The 21,486-nt window shown below is 33.9% G+C and overlaps 1 protein-coding gene across 13 annotated transcripts in view; it reads left to right on the top strand.

Moving 5' to 3' along the window:
• LOC309859927 (uncharacterized protein C8orf34 homolog) overlaps positions 1–21,486 on the top strand; it is a 570,857-nt gene that overhangs the window by 352,439 nt on the left and 196,932 nt on the right. For 4 of the 13 annotated variants that reach the window (XM_082721215.1, XM_082721216.1, XM_082721212.1 and 1 more), the window contains one exon: positions 17,544–17,820. The exons of 3 other annotated variants lie outside the window; for them this stretch is intronic. In XM_082721215.1, coding sequence (XP_082577341.1) covers positions 17,544–17,626 — 83 coding nt within the window. In that variant the 3' untranslated portion in view covers positions 17,627–17,820. Of the gene's footprint in view, positions 1–17,543; positions 17,822–20,468; positions 21,455–21,486 lie in introns of those variants that run through there. 6 more of the 13 variants (XM_082721206.1, XM_082721207.1, XM_082721204.1 and 3 more) reach the window with 4 other exon arrangements.

Here is a 21,486-nt window from a genome sequence, read left to right as displayed (position 1 = left end):
TGGAAATTTAAACAAATAAAATAAATAATAATTGTGATTAATTGTCATAAAAATTATGTATAGTTTTAAAAATTTTAATATTGTATTTATAGTTTAGCCATGGGTTTTGCCATATGGTCTATCAATCACTCTAAAAGAGGCCATTATTGAACTCTCCTAGCCATAGACCTAGAACCAAAAATATTTGATTTCAGCAATGTTGTACTTGGAGGTGACCCTTGACAATGGTAAACTGTTTGAAATAAAATCAGGTTTTAAAAATAATTAGGTAGTAATAAGAGCCATCTGGAAATGGAATGCTAGCTAGTATTGTAGCCAAGCTCATAACACAGAAATGCAAATATTTTTCAAGAACAGCATCCAACATTCAGGTGCTGGGACAATTGTAAAATGGAGCAAGCCACTGAGTCACTAGCATCTCTACATATACTTGTACTCAATGCATGTAGTGTATAAAACAGCTGGCAAGATATGTATAGATCATCTACCTCTTGATTTTCTCAGTGAAAGAAAATTAATGACATAAATAAATGTGAACCCAACATCTGATTTAGAGTCTAGAGGCTCGTATATTAGAAATTTATGAGTGAGGAAAAGGACAAGATTCATCATTCCAACAGTAACACCTGTTTCTTGAGTCAGCTTTCTATAAATTATACCTAGGTAATTTTGAAGAATTTTCTCATTTCTCCTGAGACAAAATTATCATAGCAGAAAGTTTCCAAATAATGTGAGAATCTTTGTAGTAGTGCATATTTCTTATTGCATCACTTTAAAATAAGACAGCTCAAATAAGTTTTATAAAAGACACCTTTTAGGAAAAGATATCTTGAGTCATTAAATGCGAAACTTTAAAAACTTTTATTGTAAATAAGATAAGCAGAGCCCTTAATTAAGTCGATTTTTTTCTTTATTCTGCTTTTGTTTAAAAGTATAAATCACAATTTTTAAAAAGGTCATGTTAGGAGTATGTTTGTTTGTAATCTCTCGGGTTATATTGTGAAGTCATTAAATACTCATATTACAGATATTTCAGTCTCCTGGGATACTGTTTGATGCTTGTATTCCTGGTTTCATTCAGACCTATTGAATCAGAATGTGCATGAGACTCTGAATTCTGCATTTTCAATAAACCCCTCAGGTGAACCTTGATTATTCTAAAGATTGAGAACTACTGGAATGAGAAGGCCAATGAATCAGAGGATTGTGTTTTCAGAATTGTCTTCATAGTGTTATTAGATTTGGGACCCAATTTCTCTAGGCTCCTTTTCCTATCTGTAAGTTAAATTTGGATGCAAAATGTGAGAATGGAGAAAGAAGGCTGAAATTTTAAGGAATAAATGTGGAATGAAATTGAATGTACACTCTCCAGTTAGTAGGTTCAACATATACCTGGACACAAAGAGCTGATAAAGCTCTGGGTTTTTCCTGAGCAGATGCATGGTACTATACATATGGGTGGACTTCTAAATCCTCAGGGATTCATCATATCTTTTGAAAACTTCTTTTGGGCATCTCATCCATGAGGTTTTCTTTTATTTTTATTTATTTATTTTTTTGTAAACCTTGTTTGCCCCAGTTGGTATCACTGCCTCAGGCACCTGCTATGTAAAACTGTTGCCTCTAATTATTTTTGCTAATGTTCTCATTGATTTTTAGAGGAACAGATTTTTGGACATCCCTACACCCACATTCCAGAAGTGCTTCTCCTCTCCTATTTTTCCTGATTTCATCAGCCTAGTTTTCTCTTTGTTTGAAGAGGAGTATGATATCTTCATAATGGGCTGTAGAACAAGATAATATCTGTTTCTTAAGTCCTAATTTCATGATAAGTTATTAAAACAATTTTGTAGTAAAATAAGTTTTGGGACTTTATACATATCAATATTTGAGAATCTCTTGTAAGATATACTAATGATACAACAACTTTTCAAGAGGAGCAAAAAGAGTTCTACACTTTTAAATGAATACATCAAGTGTAATTATCATCTTGGCTTAAAAGGAGAGAAATTATTGTCCATTGTTTACTTGAAAACATGCTATACAGTCTTTTCTAGAAGTCACTGGGTGGTTCTGCAGCAAGATCTGCTGGACTTTATATAGTCCAGCATTTTTTGCCTCTTGAGTTCTTTGTGCAGAATGCTTATCTTCTGTTTTCAGAATGCCTATTAACTGCTAGAGGAACAAATGTTCTAGGAGTTAAGGAAGTGCTAATCTAATCCAATCCTCTCAAACTCAATTCTCTTAATTTAATGAAGCTGATTCTCTAAGAGATTGTAGGCTTGTTCATGTCACCTAGTTAGTAGCAGATGCCAGGAGTAGAATCAAGAGTTCTTGTCTGGGCCCAGTGATGTTTACTCTTAGTGCTTCATTCTTTATTTATGACTTCTCTTTGTTCCCATTACCACAGGGTGACACGGTTTATGTTGTCACTCTTCAGAGCCAAAGTGCTTGTGGCAGTAAATGGGGCTACAGGACTCCCCTGTGCACTCAGGATGTGATGTGCCCTTTGTTTTCCTTAATCTAACCTCATCTTACTTTTTTCCAGGTAGCCTCCCAAATTTGTATTTGAACAATGCTTGAGGCAATGGTGTTACTGTACCACAGCTGATTATTTTACCAAGCCCAAGACAAGGTACTAACACCCTATCAAAGGAGAGAGAAGAAGAGGATGTGTTACAGGCAGTAGAATATAATAACACAAAGACTGAAATGAGTTAATAGCCAATTGCAGATAGGTGTCAGGGCTTCATGAGACTTGGAACTCAGAGTTTAATATTAGGGTTGTGGCATCAGAAATAGGGATTAGAAATGTATACCTCAGGAACTAAGTGAGACGGGACTTCAGTATTTTGTTCCTATTTAAAGGTCAACTGGGGGGCGCCTGGGTGGCTCAGTGGTTTGGGCTGCTGCCTTTGGCTCGGGTCATGATCTCAGGGTCCTGGGATCGAGCCCCGCATCGGGCTCCCTGCTCCGCAGGAAGCCTGCTTCCCTCTCTCTCTCTCTCTGCCTGCCTCTCTGCCTACTTGTGATCTCCGTCTTTCAAATAAATAAAAAAAAAAAAAAAAAAAAAAGGTCAACTGGATTATCCTACACAGTATGTATGTTTGTAGAGAAAAGACATACACACTTTGGAAACAACCAAGAATAATTAGTAGTAATAATAATAGTAATATAATAAAAATAGAACAAGAGTAACTACAGAGATGAGCTCTAAATGTAAAAAAGACAAAAACTTCTGGCAACCTGTTTCAGGTTATTTTTGAAGACCAAAAGAAATCTTGATGATTTTTAATCTCACTTTTCATATTAAATCTTCTATGAGTGTTCAGAAAATTCTAAAGATTCTCCTAAAAAATTCAGGGCATCTGAACTCACACCAGGCAATATATCCTATAAATTAAGCATTTGCATGTTTGGTATCTGTTTTCTTCATAAATATTTAAGGATTTATCTTCAATCAATAAATATAAATATAAGTTAATAATTACTGTTAATTATCTGTTGCAAGCAAAACAGACTAATGTCAAAATGTAATTTTCCATTATAATAGTGATTATAGAGAATTGTTTTGGCTTTAAACAAGTTTTTGCAATTTCTAAAGGCCAAATGCCTCTGAATTATTCATGTGGCATTCTTATTTGGAAATGTTTCCCATGTCTGTGATAAAACCTGATATTATGAATGGTTCAATTGATTTCTAACCTCCTAGAAAAAAATTAAAGGGTAATATTTAATAACATATAGAACTTAATCTCACCAAATAAACTATTCCTAAGTGTAAATGGTAAAATGTGTCAAATTGCTCTGCAATATATAAAGGTACATGCTTCAGAATAGATAGAAAGCTTACCTGCTTTATTTATTGACATTTCCTCATTATATGCAATAATAGTAGTCAGAACATTTCATAACAAGTACCAGAGAAGGCTGTATTTAAACAACAGAACAGTTCTTTTGTGATGCAGAATTCTTTGGATTAGAATCTTGTATGGAGTTGAATTCTTTAAAACCGAAAATGGAGATACATGGTCCAATTTTTGGTTATTTAAAAAAAATCAAAGTTATAAATGAGTAGCACATGTTTTTAATCCTTTTGCCAAACACTTTTTGTTTGTCTTGGAATATGTTTATATTTGCTCTAGGTATAGCCTGAAATGACAAGATATGATCATGAAAACAAGATGAAGAGAAGTCTAGTTCATTCTCTAACCTTGGTAGATTTAGTTTATAGGCAGTCTTATATTAGATGGGATGTATCTTTCACAAATGAGAAGAATGTATTGACTGGCTCCAGGTAAAACCTATTTGTTCTCCATGAATTTTGTTCTGTATATTTTCAGTAACTGTAAGGACTTCAGCATGTTCACACTGGACAAACTGGTTCCATAATTTTATGTGACTTGTTTTGTGACATTGACCTGATTCACCTTCTCAAATTAAACAGACCTGGACATTTGTGTCCCAAACTAGGACTTTTTTAGTTAAGATTCTCCCATATGTCATATCTCCATAGACCAGTTTACCTCCTTAGAATCTCCTTAGAATCATGTTTATGAATCTTAAAATTCAATACACATTAATGAGAAGCTGCTCTGTGTTGGGCTTTATGGCATGGGGTATACATAAAACAGCAACAACAAAAAGGTTATGATCTCTTTTCCCTAGTAAGTTAAAGACAAGTGCATAAGCATTTGTAGCATAAGGTATACTATTTCTTAAGAGGTAAATAGAATGTTAAGGAAGCCAAAGGAAGGAAATATCACATGAAGTTGGCAGTAGGAACATGTAATTGGAGAGATCTTATGAAGAAATGGTTTTTGAACTAAGAGATGGGTAAGCTTTTGAAGTACAAGGATGGACAAGAATGTCATCTGATTAAGAATAACACATGGGCAAGAACACAAACATAGGAAGAGCATTGGTTATGCCCAGGGAACTAACAATTCATACTTTTAGGGAAAAGCACTAGACACAGGGAGTCAGAGAGAAATAAGTCTGGAAAGATAAGTCATGAAAGAACACAGGGGGTGCAAATTATAAGGATAAAAAATGTGAATTGATAAACAGTAGAGAAATCTTTACATAGGGAGGAACTCTGATGACAACATTCATATTCATAGCTTTGGGGTAACATTAACACAAATGATGAGGAAGACCCAGTGTTTGGACCTTTACATATTTCTCACCTTGATGAGAGGAAAACTAATTTTAAAACTACCTGTGCTTTAGTGCTCTTTCAAACAGAAATCATCATCTCCCTAAGACATGCTATTTTTAAAAGACTTATAAAATAAAGTGATGGTATATGTATGCAATGGAATATAACTCAACCATAAAAAAGAATGAAATCTCACTATTTGCAATGATGTGGATGAAGCTGGAGTATATTATGCTAAGTGAAATAAGTCAGAGAATGGCAAATACTGTCTGATTTTACTCATATGTGGAATTTAAGAAATGAAACAGATGAACATAGGGAGAAAAACAAGAGAGGGAAGCAAGCTAGAAGATAGACTCTGAACTATAGAGAACAAACAGGGTTGCTGGAGAGGAAGTGGGGGAAGGGATGGGTTAAAAGGATGATTGGTATTAAGAAGGACATTTGTAATGAACAATGTATGTTGTAGGTAAGTGATGAATCCTAAATTCTACTCTGAAACTAATATTACACTGTGTATTAACTAACTGGAATTTAAATAAAAACTTGAAGTAAAAAAATAAAAATAAATTAAAATGAGTCCCTTGTAGGCAGTAATTAATAAATAAATAAACAGATAAATAAATAGCTCTTTAGAAGTTATGTTCTTTACTAGGCAAAGAAGTCAAACATGGACCATAATACAGCTGAACTTATAGGAGAAGAAATAAATCATTATTGAAGTGCTTTTTAAAACTTTTGTTATTGGGTATCAATAAATATATGTAGTTCAAGCTTATAATTTTAATTCATTAAAACATAATTAATTTTAGAGGTCTCAAAATATGCATGATTTATGTATTTTTATATTACAACCCTTATCAGAAATATAGTTTGCAAATGTTGTCTCCCAGACTTGAGGTTACTTTTTATATTTTGTTTTTTTTTCCCTCTTGCTGTGCAGAAGCTTTTTAGTTTGATACAGTCCTACTTACTTATTCTTGCTTCTGTTTCCTGAGCTTTTGCCATGTCTAAAACATTGCCAAGACCAATGTCAAACAATTTTCCCTATTATCTTTTCCTTTTTTTTTTTTTAAGATTTTATTTATTTGGCACAGAGAGAGATCACAAGTAGGCAGAGAGGCAGGCTGAGGGGGAGGGTGGGAAGCAGGCTCCCTGCTGAGCAGAGAGCCCAAAGTGGGGCTCGATCCCAGGACCCTGAGACCATGACCCGAACTGAAGGCAGAGGCTTAACCTGCTGAGACACCCAGGTGCCCCTCCCCCTGTTTTCTTCTAAGAGTTTTATAGTTTCTAGTCTCACATTTAAGTTTTTAAAACATTTGAGTTGATTTTTGTGTAAATTGTGAGATAAGGATCTAATTTTGTTTTTTTGCATGTGGATACACAGTTTTCCCAGAAATATTTATTGAAGGGAGTGTCCTTTCCTCACCATATATTCTTAGCACTCTTATTAAAAACTTCTTGACCTAGGTATCTTATGGTTTTTGGTGCAATTGTAAATGGGATCTACTGCTTAATTTCTCTTTTTTCTGTCTTCTTGTTGGTGCATAGAAATGCAACTGATTTCTGTGCATTGATTTTATATCCTGATACTTTACTGAATTCCTGTATGAATTCTAGCAGTTTCAGGGTGGAGTCTTTGGGTTTTCCATAGAAATAATCATATCATCTGCAAAGAGTGAGAGTTTGACTTCTTTGTCATTTAGGATGCCTTTTATTTCTTTTTGTTGTCTGATTGCTGAGGCTGGACTTCTAGTACCATGTTGAATAACAGTGGTGATAATGGACATCCCTGCCATGTTCTTGACCTTAGGGTAAAAGCTTTCAGTTTTTTCCCCACTGAGAATGATACTGGTTGTGGGCTTTTCATAGATGGCTTTTATGATATTGAATTATGTACCCTCTATCCCTACACTATGAAGAGTTTTGATCAAGAAAGGATGCTGTACTTCATCGAATGCTTTTTGAGCATCTATTGAGAGTATCATATTGTTCTTTATTTTATTTTATTTTATTTTATTTTATTTTATTTTATTTTTTTAAAGATTTTATTTATTTATTTGACAGATAGAGATCACAAGTAGGCAGAGAGGCAGGCAGGGGGCGGGGAGAAGCAGGCTCCCTGCTAAGCAGAGAGCCCAATGCGGGACTCGATCCCAGGACCCTAGGATCATGACCTGAGCTGAAGGCAGTGGCTTAACCCACTGAGCCACCCAGGGACTCTGTGTTCTTTCTTTTATTAATGTGTTGTATCACATTAATAATTGATTTGCGAATGTTGAACCAAACTTGCAGCCCAGGAGTAAATCCCACTTGGTCATGTTGGATAATACTTTTAATGTATTGTTGGATCCTATTGGCTAGTATTTTGGTGAGAATTTTTGTATCCATGTTTATCAAGGATATTGGTCTGTAATTCTTCTTTTTGATGAGGTTTTTGACTGGTTTTGTGATCAAGGTAATGGTGGTTTCTGTGGTATATATGTATATATATATATATTATATATATATATTATATATATATATTATATATTATATATTATAAATTACATGTTACATAATAATGGAATATTATGCAGCCATTAAAACTCCCCAAATCTTGCCATTCGCAATGACGTGGATGGAACTAGAGGATATTATGCTAAGCTAAATAAGTCAATAAGAGAAAGACAAATTTCATATGATCTCACTGATATGAGGGGTTTGAGAAACAAGACAGAGGATCATAGGGGAGGGGAGGGAAAAATGAAATAAGATGAAACCAGACAGGGAGACAATGTGTAAGAGACTCTTAATCTCAGGAAACAAATTGAGGGTTGCTGGAGTGGAGGGGAGTGGGGAGGATGGGGTGGCTGGGTGATGGACATTGGGGAGGTGCTACAGGGAGTGCTGTGAATTGTGTAAGATGGATGAATCACAGACCTATATCCATAAAACAAATAATACATTATATGTTAAAACAAAACCAAAAACAACTAGCTGACCCTATATGCTTGGGTTTATTTTTGGACTTCCTATACTATTCTGTTGGTCCCTTTTTGTGTCAGTACTATACTGTTGATTATTATCACTTTGTAATATAATTTGAAATTAAGACCTGTGATGCCTCCAGCTCTATTCTTTCACAAGATTACTTTGGCTATTAGGAGTCTTTTGTGGTTCCACAAGAATTTTAGAATTGTTTTTTATTTCTGTGAAAAATGCCTTTGGAATTTCTATAGAGTTTGCATTGACTCTATATATCATTTTGTAGGACCATTTTAGCATTATTAATTCTTCCAATCCATCAGCATAGGGTATCTGTTCATTTATTTGTGCCTTCTTCAATTTCTTTTATTACTGTTTTATAGTTTTAGTGTACAGATATTTCATCTTCTTAAATTTATTCTTAAGTATTTTATTCTTTTGAGGTATTATAAATGGAATTGTTCTTTTTTAAAAATTTCCTTTTCAGATAGATCAATTTTAGTATACGGAAGTACCGTTGATTTTTGTATGTTGCTTTTGTATTCTGTAACTTTACTAGATTTATTTATTAGTTCTAACAGGTGTGTGTGTGTGTGTGTGTGTGTGTGTGTGTGTGTGTGTGTGTTTGCATGGAGTCTTTAAGGTTTTCTATATATAGGATTATGCTATCTACAAACAATGATGATTGACTCTTTTCTGATTCAGATGCCTTTTATTTCTTTTTCTTATCTGTTTGTTTTTGCTAGCACTTCCTATACTCTTTTGAATAGAAGTGGCAAGAATGGACATACTTGCTTTATATTGTATCTTAAAGGAAAAACCTTCACTTTTCTCCATTGATTATGATACTATCTGTGGGAGTTTCATAAATGACCACAATTTGGTTGAGGAAATTTCCTTTTATTCTTATGGAGAATTTTTGTTAAACCTTATATCTGATACGGGATTTGATAGCCAAAATATATAACAAACACATATAATTCAATAACAAAAACAATAAGAAAACCCAAATAATCCAATTAAAATATGGACAAATAAACTTAATAGACATTTTCCACAGAAGAAATACAAATGGCCAATAGGTACACAAAGTTGTGCTCAGCTTCACTAATTATCAGGGAAATACAAACAAAACCATAGTGAGATATAACCTCACACTTTTTAGAATGGCTTTAATCAGAAAGATAAGAGTTTGTGAAGATGTGGAAAAAGAAGAACCCTGTATACTATTGGTAGGAATGTAAATTGGTTTACCCATTATGGAAAATAGTATGACTCAAAAAAGTAAAAATAAGACTTCCATATGCTCCAGCAAGCCCTTTACTGGATATACGTTGTAAGGAGATGAAAGCATTAGGTCTCATTCCCGATCTAAGAAGGAAAGCTTTCAATTTTGCATCATGATGTATGATATTTGCTATAGGGGTATGTGTGTGTGTGTGTGTGTGTGTGTGTGTACACTTTTTTTAGGTTAAGAAAAATTTCTTCTATTTTGAATCCATTGAGCTTTTTTTTAAATCATGAATGAATGTCAAAATTTAGCAAACATTTCAATCAATTTTTAAACATTTTCTCACTTATGTTAGTATGGTTAATTTCATGAGTTAGGTTTTGAAAATTAAGCTGGAATTGTCTTTTGCAATAAATCTAACTTGATAAGGATGTTGGTAAAAGTTTGATTAGGATTTTTATATCTATATTTATAATTCAGTTGGCTTATTTGGGCTTATTTGGGCAAAAGATTTCCCTTTTTATGCATTGTAATCAACATTAGCTAGCATCATAAAATGTGTTGGGGAGTATTTCCTGATGGATTCTCTGGAAGTGTTTGTGTAACACTGAATTACTTTTTTAATGATTAGAGGAATTCAGTAGTGGAGCTATATGACTTCAAAATTTCTTCATTTGAAGAAATTTTAACTATGAATTTAATTTCTTTAGTAACTGTGTGACTACTCAGATTTTCTATTTTTCTCTTATGACAATTTTGGTAAGCTTAATTTTTCCAGAGATTTGCACATTTCATTAGAATTTTTTAATTCATTTTTACAAAGTATTGGAAATATACTCTTATAACGTTTAGAAAAATGTGTTCCAGTTCCTTAGTGATGTCTCTTTTTTTAATTAATTGATTTATTTTGTTGATTATGTTGTCACAGGCTGTAGATTCAAGGTCAAAAGACATGTTCTAGCAAATGATGGGAAAAATGTAAAAGACTTTGGGGATTATGTTTTAAAATTACCATGGCCAGCAATTAACCCATATTGAACATTACAACTGTATGAAAAATATGCCCCACTTCCATTTTCCATTTGTTTGTTTCTGTGTATCATCGTGGATGTTTCATTCTGATCTATGCTCAAGTTAATTATTTCTTCAGTGCTATCAGATCTGCTGCTTAACACATATGCTTATTTTCAAATTTCAGATACTGTATTTATTTTAACATTTTCATTGATTTATTTATAATTTCTAGTTCTTTCCAAAAACTCTAAATATTGTTTTTCATTTCTTATTATCCATACTTATTTTGAAATCTGGGTTTAAGTCCATTATTTGATTCCTTGTGAGTCTTTCTCCTCTCTGTCATTTTTTTCTTGATTTTTGATCACATGATGTTGTCACCATGTTTATTTATTTTGGATTAGGTACAATTGTATATGAAAAATTGCAAAGATAATTTGTGGCCCAGAATGATGTTATCTTCTTCCAGATAGGATTTTACTTTGTTTCTGGGGTACTGGCAATCTTAGATTATTTGAATTCAACACAAAGTTGAGAAGATTTTAAGTTGGCTTTATTCATTGAAAGGGTGCTTTATTCTGTTTTGCTCTTATTTTTATAGTGTGGCCCTTCAGAGTAGCAACCCCAAACCTAGGAAATTAATCTGCATCATCTTCCTGAGTAATCCTGGATCCCCAGTTTTTGTCCTCCCTCCCTAGGAATCTTTTGCAAGTTGTCAGCCTTTAAGGATTTTCTTCCATAATGGATGGATACCTTTAGAGGAACATATCCCCAAATTCCATGCTCATTTCTGTTTATTTTCTTATTCTCCCCAATATTGACCATTTAATACCTTATTATTTTGATGGATCCCTGATACTTTAGCTGAATAACTTACCCAACCAAACTTGGATATTAAATTTCTTACTTCAATGTATTTCAGTAAATGTGGGCAAAATCGGAACATTTTCAGATAATTGCATTTAGTTTCCAAAAACTAAGAAAACATTTCTTCTTCATTGCTTTAATTTGTGCCATAGTGCCAGACACATAGTATATGCTTGCTAAATATTAGTAAATTCTATGTTTTGGCTAAGCATATGTCATATAAAATGGTTTCTCTTTGAGCAGAAAGAAAGAAAGAGGACATTTTATTTTCTAAACCACGGAACTTGTCTCTTGCTTCTTATTAGGTTTTCTACTTACCTTTACTGATTCTTTTTAAAATGACATTATTTGTTCCCAGACACTTGCACGTTCTTACTGTGACTGACTAATGGACTCACTTTTTTTTTTTTTTTAAAGATTTTATTTATTTATTTGACAGAGAGAGATCACAAGCAGGCAGAGAGGCAGGCAGAGAGAGAGGAAGGAAAGCAGGCCCCCTGCTGAGCAGAGAGCCTGATGCGGGACTCGATCCCAGGACCCTGAGATCATGACCTGAGCTGAAGGTAGTGGCTTAATCCACTGAGCCACCCAGGCGCCCTGGACTCACTTTTTTATTGTGAGCATACACATGTGTGATTTAATTATCTCAGTGGAAGGCTACTTTTCTCTTTCTAGATGTTATGATGGAGTGGGAAAAAATAAGGAGTTGGAAGACCATAAGGTCTTTCTCCATCCCTGTGCTCCCCAGGCTAGTAAATTGCAGAGAATGGGTTGATATGCAGGTTCATCTACAATTGCTTGGTTCTCAGAAATTGACTATCAGAGGTACATTAACTTCTTGGGAGTAAAAGAGAATGCTTTCCTTTAAGATTCTGTGCCAGATAATTTTTGCTATTTACTTGCTAAACAGGAATAATCTGTCTTGACTTGTGAAGCTACAGTTCCTTTTTCTGATTTTCTTAATTTTCTATGGCTTTTGCATTCAGCTTGATGCTTCTAAAATGACTTGGCACTAGCAGAGAAGAGAAGGATTTTATAGTTCTACCTTGGGGCCAAAGGAGTAACCTCTCCCATGACTGGTTCATGGATGGTATGAATATCTTATGCATTGTTCTTATGTATTCTCCCAGGCTGGAAGATTTCATCTCATTTCTACTCACTGGGGTTCTTGCAGCCATACCATCGTTGATCCCAACCTCCCTTATTATTTCACTCTCTTATTTCCTCTTATTTCAAACTTAAGTTCTTATCTACCTCACACTAAAGGAAAAAAAAATCAAAGAAGAAACTCTTTCCTCCAGATGATGTTATATTTCCGCTGTCTGAGCTAGACTGAAAGTTGACCGGCATAGTCTTCTAAAAGGTGGAATAAAAGCCGAAATATATTTGTTACTAGGATCTGACAGGAAATCCTGGCCTGAAGATAGGCATTGTAGCTGAAGAAACTAGTTGTGTAGGCATAATAAAGAAGGCATATAAAGATAGAAGAGGAGTTCTAAGCACAGGAAATCCTGGCCTGAAGATAGGCATTGTAGCTGAAGAAACTAGTTGTGTAGGCATAATAAAGAAGGCATATAAAGATAGAAGAGGAGTTCTAAGCACAGAACCTCAAAAATGTGGCATAATAAATCTTTTCACTGAGACAGTTGGTATATTCTCTAATGGATATATGATTTGATAATGAATTAGAAAAAATTGTCACATAGGCTAACATAAAATAGAATTATAAAGTCTATTTGAGTAATTAGAATTTTATTATTCTGTTTCTCCTTAAAGCCTACTATGAGTCATTTACATTTTAAGGCTTATATAGAAACACATGTATCTTCAAAAGAAGAGAAAATGGGAGAGAACTTATTAAATTTTTGATGGTATGTGCTATGTAGTATTTCGTTTAATCCTAACAACTTAATATATAGATGATATTACTCTGGTTTTATAAACTCAGATCTGTTAAATATCCTTTCCCAAGGATACACAATTAATAAGTGCAGTCTACATTCTAGCTCAGTCCAAGGCCATATGTTCTACTCTAAGAATGTCATTCCATCTCTATAAGCTAAAAATAGGAGGGGGAGGGAGAATGTGTATATAGATAGTATCAAGAGAGGAATTATTTCACTGAGTGCAGGTTTGTATCATAAAGAAAACATTATAGAGCATGAAAATAAGAAAAAGTGACATATAAAGAAACATGCAGTAATACATTTGGTAGAAAAATCTGCTTTTAATATAAACTTCAACTTGATTTAGTTAAATTTACACTATGTTCCAAATTGTTATCTACATACAAAGTAATCCAGAAAATTAAGGGAGGCATACATGATAAACATTAAAAATTAAAGCTTTGACAGAATAAAATAAATAACATTTAGTAATTACACTAAGCATGGTTTAAATCCCATAGTTAGATATTAAAAATACAACAACTGTTCAAAGCAGGCTGCCAAATTTCTTCAAAATGAGTTGTTATGAAATGTTGACTAAATATACCAAAACTATATATCAACTTCAGTATAATTAAACATTCTTCAGACCAACAACATGGCTTTCCTTATATTCTTAAACATATGTTATATGTGACTTTCTCCTTCATATTAGGACAAAAGGATTATCCATTTGTTAACATTTAAAATAATTTTCAGAAAGTTTCTACTAGTCATTCAAGACTTCACAATTTATAAGTTGCTTCCACATATTTAATCTCCAAAATTAACCTATTAGGGAATATTTATTCTTAATGCTCCTGTTTGACATTGTAAGTATTCAACACATTTATTTAATAAATATTTATATATTCACCATTGATTATTTAATAAATATTTACTGAATGAATTGAATGAATGAAGTTCATTTAGTTCATATTGTTTAAGTGACCTTTGAAGGTGACTTGAGAAATGGCCAAGGCTGAGTCTCTACCTTCTGATTATTCAGGGAGGCCACAATGTCTAGAAACATACACATAAATATGTAATAAGTAGTTTATCAGTCTACACAACAAAACATGATATGTTCAATGACATTTCATATGTTCTGGGTGTTCTTCCTCTGTTGTAATGATAATTTAATCAGAGTTGCAATGAACATAGAGCATTAATGCAGCATTTAAATCTATGCCTACATATGCATTTGTGATCACTGCCTCAGGTGATTTGTGTTGCTGTTTTTTTTTACTGAATATATCTGTACCTATAGCATTCAAGAAGAAAGTAAGCAGGTTCTAATCTGCAAACAAAAATATTACCTATATTTCTAGACTTTATGACTACTCTCTCGTTTGCTTTTTCTTCCCCCAACCAAAGGCACTTCATTTCTTAATCCCCTTAAGTAATTATGGGCCATCCCTAGTGTAAGCAGTCCTGCTTCACAGAGGGAAACAGTGTAAGGCTGGACACCTACATCAGCTGCCACACAAGAGCGAGTGTTATGCCAAAGTTCAATTCAGAAACTTGAGATCAGTTAATTTTGTCTTTTATTTCTATTATCTTTGGCCACTTTGCCTTGCCCCACTGACCCTATCAAAATAAAGTCTCTTCATATGTTTGTTTTCTTAAGCACTGTGGCTATATTTCCCAGATCTTTCCACTGTGCCCTATGGAACTGAAATTTTATTTGCCAACTGATTGTCCACCAGTGCTATTCAAAGAACACTCTTCATGCACCCTCCCTTTCTTTTACCTTCTTTGAAATGGTTCCTAGAAAATACTGCTACCCTTATAACCTTTAGCAGGAGAAGCTGCTCCTTCTTCCGTTTCCTTTTTTTTCTTTTAAGATTTTATTTATTTATTTGTCAGAGAGAGAGAGAGAGAGAGAGCGCACAAACTGGGGGCATGACAGGCAGAGGGAGAAGCAGTTTCCCCCATGGGCAAGGAGCCCAATGAGGGGCTGGATCCCAGGACCCTGGAATCATGACCTGAGCCAAAGGCAGATGCCCAACTGATTGAGCCACCCAGGCATCCCTGCTCCCTCTTTCAGTTGCCAGATGTCAAGTATCATGAGGTAGCATTAACATTCTACTTGAAATTCTCCTCCTCTTTTGGTTCACCCATTTGTCTGGCTGTCCTGTTTCTTTCCTTGTCATGATAATCTTACTGATCACTCCTAATCTTTTGTATGGGGTTTTTACATTTGATTCATTGCTTTTGTCTCTGCCCCAATCTTACCATTAGGAAAACTTAATTGCTACTTGGGAGACTTATTCAGTTGCTCTACTATTACAATTTTTTGGCCCTCTCAAATGTAGTGATCATCTAAGGTAATTTTTTTTTTGGGGGGTCAAATGTGGAATAGCATCCAATTCTAAAATCTTAGATTACTGTAATACATTCTCTGTACCAAACCTCCTGCCCTTGAGATTACCTATTTCCTACTAAACTTACACTTCCATCTGGTTTTGTACCTAGAAAACTCACTACTTTTTCTTCAAGTATATCCAACCACAGCTGGCTTCATCCTTCACCCGAAGTCCATGTTACACAGAGCAGTGATACACAAAGTGTGGTCTACAAACCAGCCTCACAAGCATTAGCATCAGGATCTCTTTGGAAATGGAAAGAAACACGATTTCCTTGGATCCCTCTCCATAACCGCTAAGTCAGAAACTCTAATAGCGAAGTCTGGGCAACCTGTGTTTTACAAAACCCTCCAGATGATTCTAATACACTTAAAATTTGAGAGCCACTAATGTGGAGCATTAATTCAATTGCTCTCTTGCAAGCATCTTTAATATCTTTGGATGGTAAAAAAACATTTAAATATGAATGCATCATTATTTCATTCAAAACCCTTCCATGTGTAAGATTTCTAAAGGTTTATCAAGTTCTCCATCCATACAATCATCACTTTCAGTCCAAATTTTTTTGTAGTTCCTATTTATCGAAATTTGAATACTGTAAAATTATCAAATATCTACTACTTAATGATTCTTGCAAAGGTGTTTCCCTTTTAACCACTCTCTGAGGGGCATACTGAGCAAACTTGTACAGAGTCATGTATATAAGAATGGGTGGAATCAGAATTTGAACTCAGGTCTGAGTACAAAACCCACACTTTTTCAAATTTTGTTGCTGAACTATGTGAAACAGCATTTGCACTGATATGTGTCTTAGACTCTAGTTGAAAAAGAATTTACCAATGGATCACTACAGATTTTTAAAAAATGAGCTATATGAAAATCTAATATCAAATAACTTTGATAAATATCCAGCTACAGTTTTATTTAGTACATTTATTTAACTTTGATAAATACCAAGTTACATAAGACTTCTAAGAGCCTTTATTTAATATGCTTGTGTGTATGTTGATTCTGCAAAAAGCAGATATAGTGTGTTGCTGTCCAAAATTATTTTTTAAGATTTTATTTATTTATTTATTTGATGGAGAGAGAGAGTGAGAGGGAAAACAAGCAGGGAGAGGAGCAAGGAGCCGGATGCCACACTTGATCCCAGCACCCTTGGATCATGACCTGAGCTGAAGGCAGACACTTAACCAACTGAACCACTCAAGCATCCCTGTCCAAAATTCTTTGATCAAGGAGCCTTTTTTTGTGAATCAATCATATTAACACCATGCAGGACTAGAATGCCAAGATCTGCTTTGGAGGACTTGGACTTAATCTATTTTCCTTCTCTTCAAGATATGTGGAATTGCTTATCTCCCTTGATCTCTTTAGTTCTGCTTTTATCCTCCACTCTACTTTGCCATTCTTTTAACCTAGAATATTGCTGTCTCTTTGTCTCACTGTTCTTCTGCCTCAGGGATGCATTCAGAGGAATTACATTTAGCATGTAATGTTACATGCCAGGCATTATGAATAAAATATCTATGTATTTATATGTACTACTTTTATAGATACCATAATAATTTTGTGATGATGACATGAAATTGCAAATAGGATAGCATCACCATTCTGTGATGTATATATATCCAATCCTGACTAGGTTGTTTTAGGGTAGCCACCTGAACTGTGTTACTTTCTTTCCTAACCCATGCTGGACATAAGAATTATGAATATGATTCATGTGAGGTCTTCTTAAAGTCCACATATATATTCATAACACCAGTTGGAGGGCATTTCGCCTATATTTTATCTAAAATTCCGCAGAGATTTGAATTGAAAATGATTGCAGTATGGATAAGGATATACACACTATTAAGCAGTTAACTTATATGTAATTCCAGCTCACTATATACTCTAAGTGTAGTTTTTTTATATTAATTTCAATTAATCTGCTAAGGAATTATGTTTAATAGATTTCTTTTTTCCTGGTCCAGCATATTACCTCTTTTTCTTTCACTGCGCAGGTTCTGCTGATCTTCTCCTTTGTGTTCCATGCTCTTCTTGTCCTACCCTGGTCTACTCTGGTATGTTTGCTCAGGGCATTTAATATCAATGTCAGGTAATAATGGGTACTATCCACAACTGCTCCAAGTTCAGATTTTTTTAAAGCATAGTTCACATGATCTCTAGCAAGAAACAGAGTTCCCTCCTATTCTGCATAATGTTTCCTTTCTCTTTTTGTTATGTTCTATGGATCTCAGGCTTCTCATTGAGTCTGTCTTCTCCCATGCTGAGGAAGTGGGGTGGGAATTTAAATCCCTTCCCCTTGTCAGGAAAATCACTTTTAGGTAGAACTGAGATGAAGACATATTCCCCCAATGTGTGAAGATCAAGGACTTTATGACACCATTAAATGTATCTTAGAAATACAGAATCTCAGAACAATTTTACATCCATGGACATGAGACTAATATAAACTGGATATATAATATAAATAATTCATAGTTTCTTCTCCCAAGTGTGTTACAGAGAGAAGCAAAAGGTTGAGTCTGTCCTTAGCACTCAGAGAATCACAGAATTATCAAAATTAGAAAGAATTTTAGAACCTCTACTTCTCTTCTGATCTAATGTTGATTTCTTCTCTACTGTGCCCCTACAAAATAGACATTCAATCTTACATCAATATCTTGAGTAGTGGGAAATATACTACCTCCTATGGTTGCTCATTAACCTAATAATTCTATATTAACAAATCACCTAAAGAAATAATTTCTGCAATGCCTCTACTGTGTTGTTTCCCGAATATTATGTTCATTGCACATGTTTTATAATAAAACAAAAAAGTTTTATATTAAAACATGGAAAACATGTGAAAAGCTGTGAACAAGCCAATGACCAATAAAAGAGAATTGATTTAAAAAGTATAGCATCTATATAATGGAATACTGTACATCTTATGAAGGATGAGATTTATATTCACTGGATAAATACATGTATTTATACTGATAGTAACTGATCCATCTATCTGTATATCTATAGTCTGATGTGGAAATATTCTAATAATAATGTTACAATAAAAAGTAAGTTATAAAAAAGTATATTAAATAAGTTCATTTTTATCATATACAATGCATAAACACACACATGATCATATATTTACATCTTTAGAATACTGTCTGGATGGTTACAAACAAATATGTCTTGAAAAGATATCTGCATCCCCATGTTCTGTGCCCTATTTACAATAGCCAAGAAATGGAAAAAACATCAGTGCCCATCAACAGATAAATGGATAAAGAACCATAAAGAATGAACTTTTGCCATTTGCAACTACACGGATGAAACTTGAGGATATTTTGCTGATTGAAATTAGAGAAAAACAAATAACATCTTCTCTCACTTATATGTGGAATCTAAACAAAAACAAAACCAAGCTCATAGGTATGGAAAACAGATTGGTGTTAGCCAGAGGCAGGGATTGGGCAAATAGGTGAAGGTGATCAAAAAGCACAAACTTCCCATCATGAAATAAATAAGTCATGGGGATGTAACATACAGTATGGTGACAAAAGCAGACAAGTAAGCAAACAGTATTGCCCAAATTGTATAAAATTTTTAAAACCTACTTCAGGTGAGGTTATTCTCTTTTTTTGCCCCAAAATTTGAATCCTTGTAGCTGCCTTCTTTCTGGTTCTTTCTGTATCATGGACAGAAATTTTCTCTCTCTTCCTCTACCATCGTAGAACACACAGATCATGCTGTTCTTTTCTTTAGTCCTTCACGTGTTCTTTGTATAAGATGCACGTATATGGCCCTTCTGTCCAAGAGATCTAAATAAGTAAATCATTCATTTGATGCATATTTAATAAAGACCTATGACTATGCCAGAGAATAACATGTCACTATCATATGTGACATAAGCTTACTAAATGATGAAGTCATACATTTAACATGATTTACATAAAACACTGCAGATTATCCTTATGTAACCAGGGTGAGATAGGTGCATGCAGAAGAGAATTCTACCTTGAATTATGGTCAAAGAACCTAGAGAAAGCGATATTGATGACTAAGTCCTAAAGGAGTAGGAGTTAGTTAGATAAAGGAGTTAGCTGGGATTGGTTGGGGTAAATAAAGTATTCCAGATAAGGGAAAATACGTGCGACAATAACTGGATTCCCTTCTTTCCTCTTTTTCTCCCTTTCTCCTCTCTCTCTTTCCTACCATACAAAAACTTATTGAGCAAACACCATGTGCAAAATATTCTTTCAGGTCCTATACATAAGTTGGAGATTGATATTTTCCTTTCAAAGTATTCATGGTCTAGTAGATGAATCTGAAATATTAAATATAACAAATTATATTAATATATTAATCATATATTTAATACAAATATTAAATATAACAAAACAGGAAAAAAAACAGATAAAATATTCTAGAAGCATGTATCTTTCCATTTGCCATCATAATCATATTACTCTAGGAAAAAAATAAAGGAATTCTTTTCAATCAAGCAGTATGGGCACATAGTTCCAGTGCTGAAGTAGCCTGATCTATCTTATGCCACACTAGTTTCCTAAATTCAGTTTTCATAATTCCTTCCAAGATAGTAATTGTATACATGCTTTGCAAATATTTCTCATTGGCTATATTTCTCCCTTGGCTCCCTCCTACAGGAAGGGGGGGAAGCAAGTCTTTTTCAACAGTCCAAGGTATCTGTAGAATATCTACTTCTAATTAAATATACAAAAAGGATTTATACAGATACCAGAAATTGACATCCTGACAGCCAAGTACAGTTGATAGTGGTGGTACCCTAGGGTCAGTGCCATTGTAACAGTTCATACAGAGTACAGGAAAGCATTAAGGTCCCAAACTTTCTTCTTAATATGTTTCATTGTAGATGTATTATTGAGCACATTTTCTTTTGTTTTGTTTCTCCCCTACAGGTCTGTGAAGCAGGCAGAAGTTGCAGGTGGTCCTTAAAGAAATTGCAATTATTCAAATCCTTATGTATAGTTCTAATTTTATTTACTATGTGTAATAATTTAGAGAATGGTTATTTTTATAATATCAATAATAAACAAGTACTCTTATAACCAGGGGGTGCCTAAATGTGTAATCAGAGAACACTAACCTTGGCAAAGGATTCTGGGGTGGTCAGGATGTTCCCGCCTTTTGACATGGTTAGTGTCTTGGGTTTAGATTCCTTTGTACCTAGTTATTAAGATTACTATTTGATACATTAAATATTGCCTGATTCAAATAACTTTGCTTAAAATTTTTCTGTATTTTAACTTGTGTAGGGTTTTCTACTTCTTATATTTTTATAATAATTTCTCATTTTTTAGATGAATAAACATTATACTTACCCACATGTGCCGTGCCATTCAGGTCCCTCTGGGAGTTAGCTGTTTGGTATCATCACCTGCTATGTGTGTTCTGTGCAGAAGCAAGAGACATACTCTCTACCACTGCTCCCTCCTATGATTATCTTCCCTGTTCCTATCAAAACAAATAATTGAAATGCTAATTCAATAAAGCAGATCAATAAGGAATGAAATGCATGCCCAAAGCATATGCAAATGAAAATTGTTTGACCATTTATCCAATTACTGAACCCAATTAAGGTTATCCATTTTGCATTTGATATATGCTCGCTTTTGGAATATATTATGCGTTGATGCTAAGTGAATGGATCTAAGTAAATCTATTGAGTATCTTATTGTCTGTTTTATCTTATTTGTCTTAATCTAAGTTTGTTTACTGGACCTTTAAGGCATATGGTTAAATTATAAAATTGCCTGTATTACTGTCAAAGAAACAATATTAAAGACCAGAACATGGCTAAAGAATAAACAAAGAAATTCTGATTGTATGAATGACATTATACTCCTAAATCAAATAATACAATAAATTTTCTTACAGTAACACATTCATGTGTATAGAAATTTGAGACTAATTTTC

Source organism: Mustela nivalis (assembly GCF_964662115.1).
Source record: "Mustela nivalis genome assembly, chromosome: 2".
Classification (NCBI taxonomy): Eukaryota; Metazoa; Chordata; class Mammalia; order Carnivora; family Mustelidae; genus Mustela; species Mustela nivalis.
Note: the sequence above shows the minus strand (reverse complement) of the source record. Positions and strands in the feature narration are given on the sequence as shown.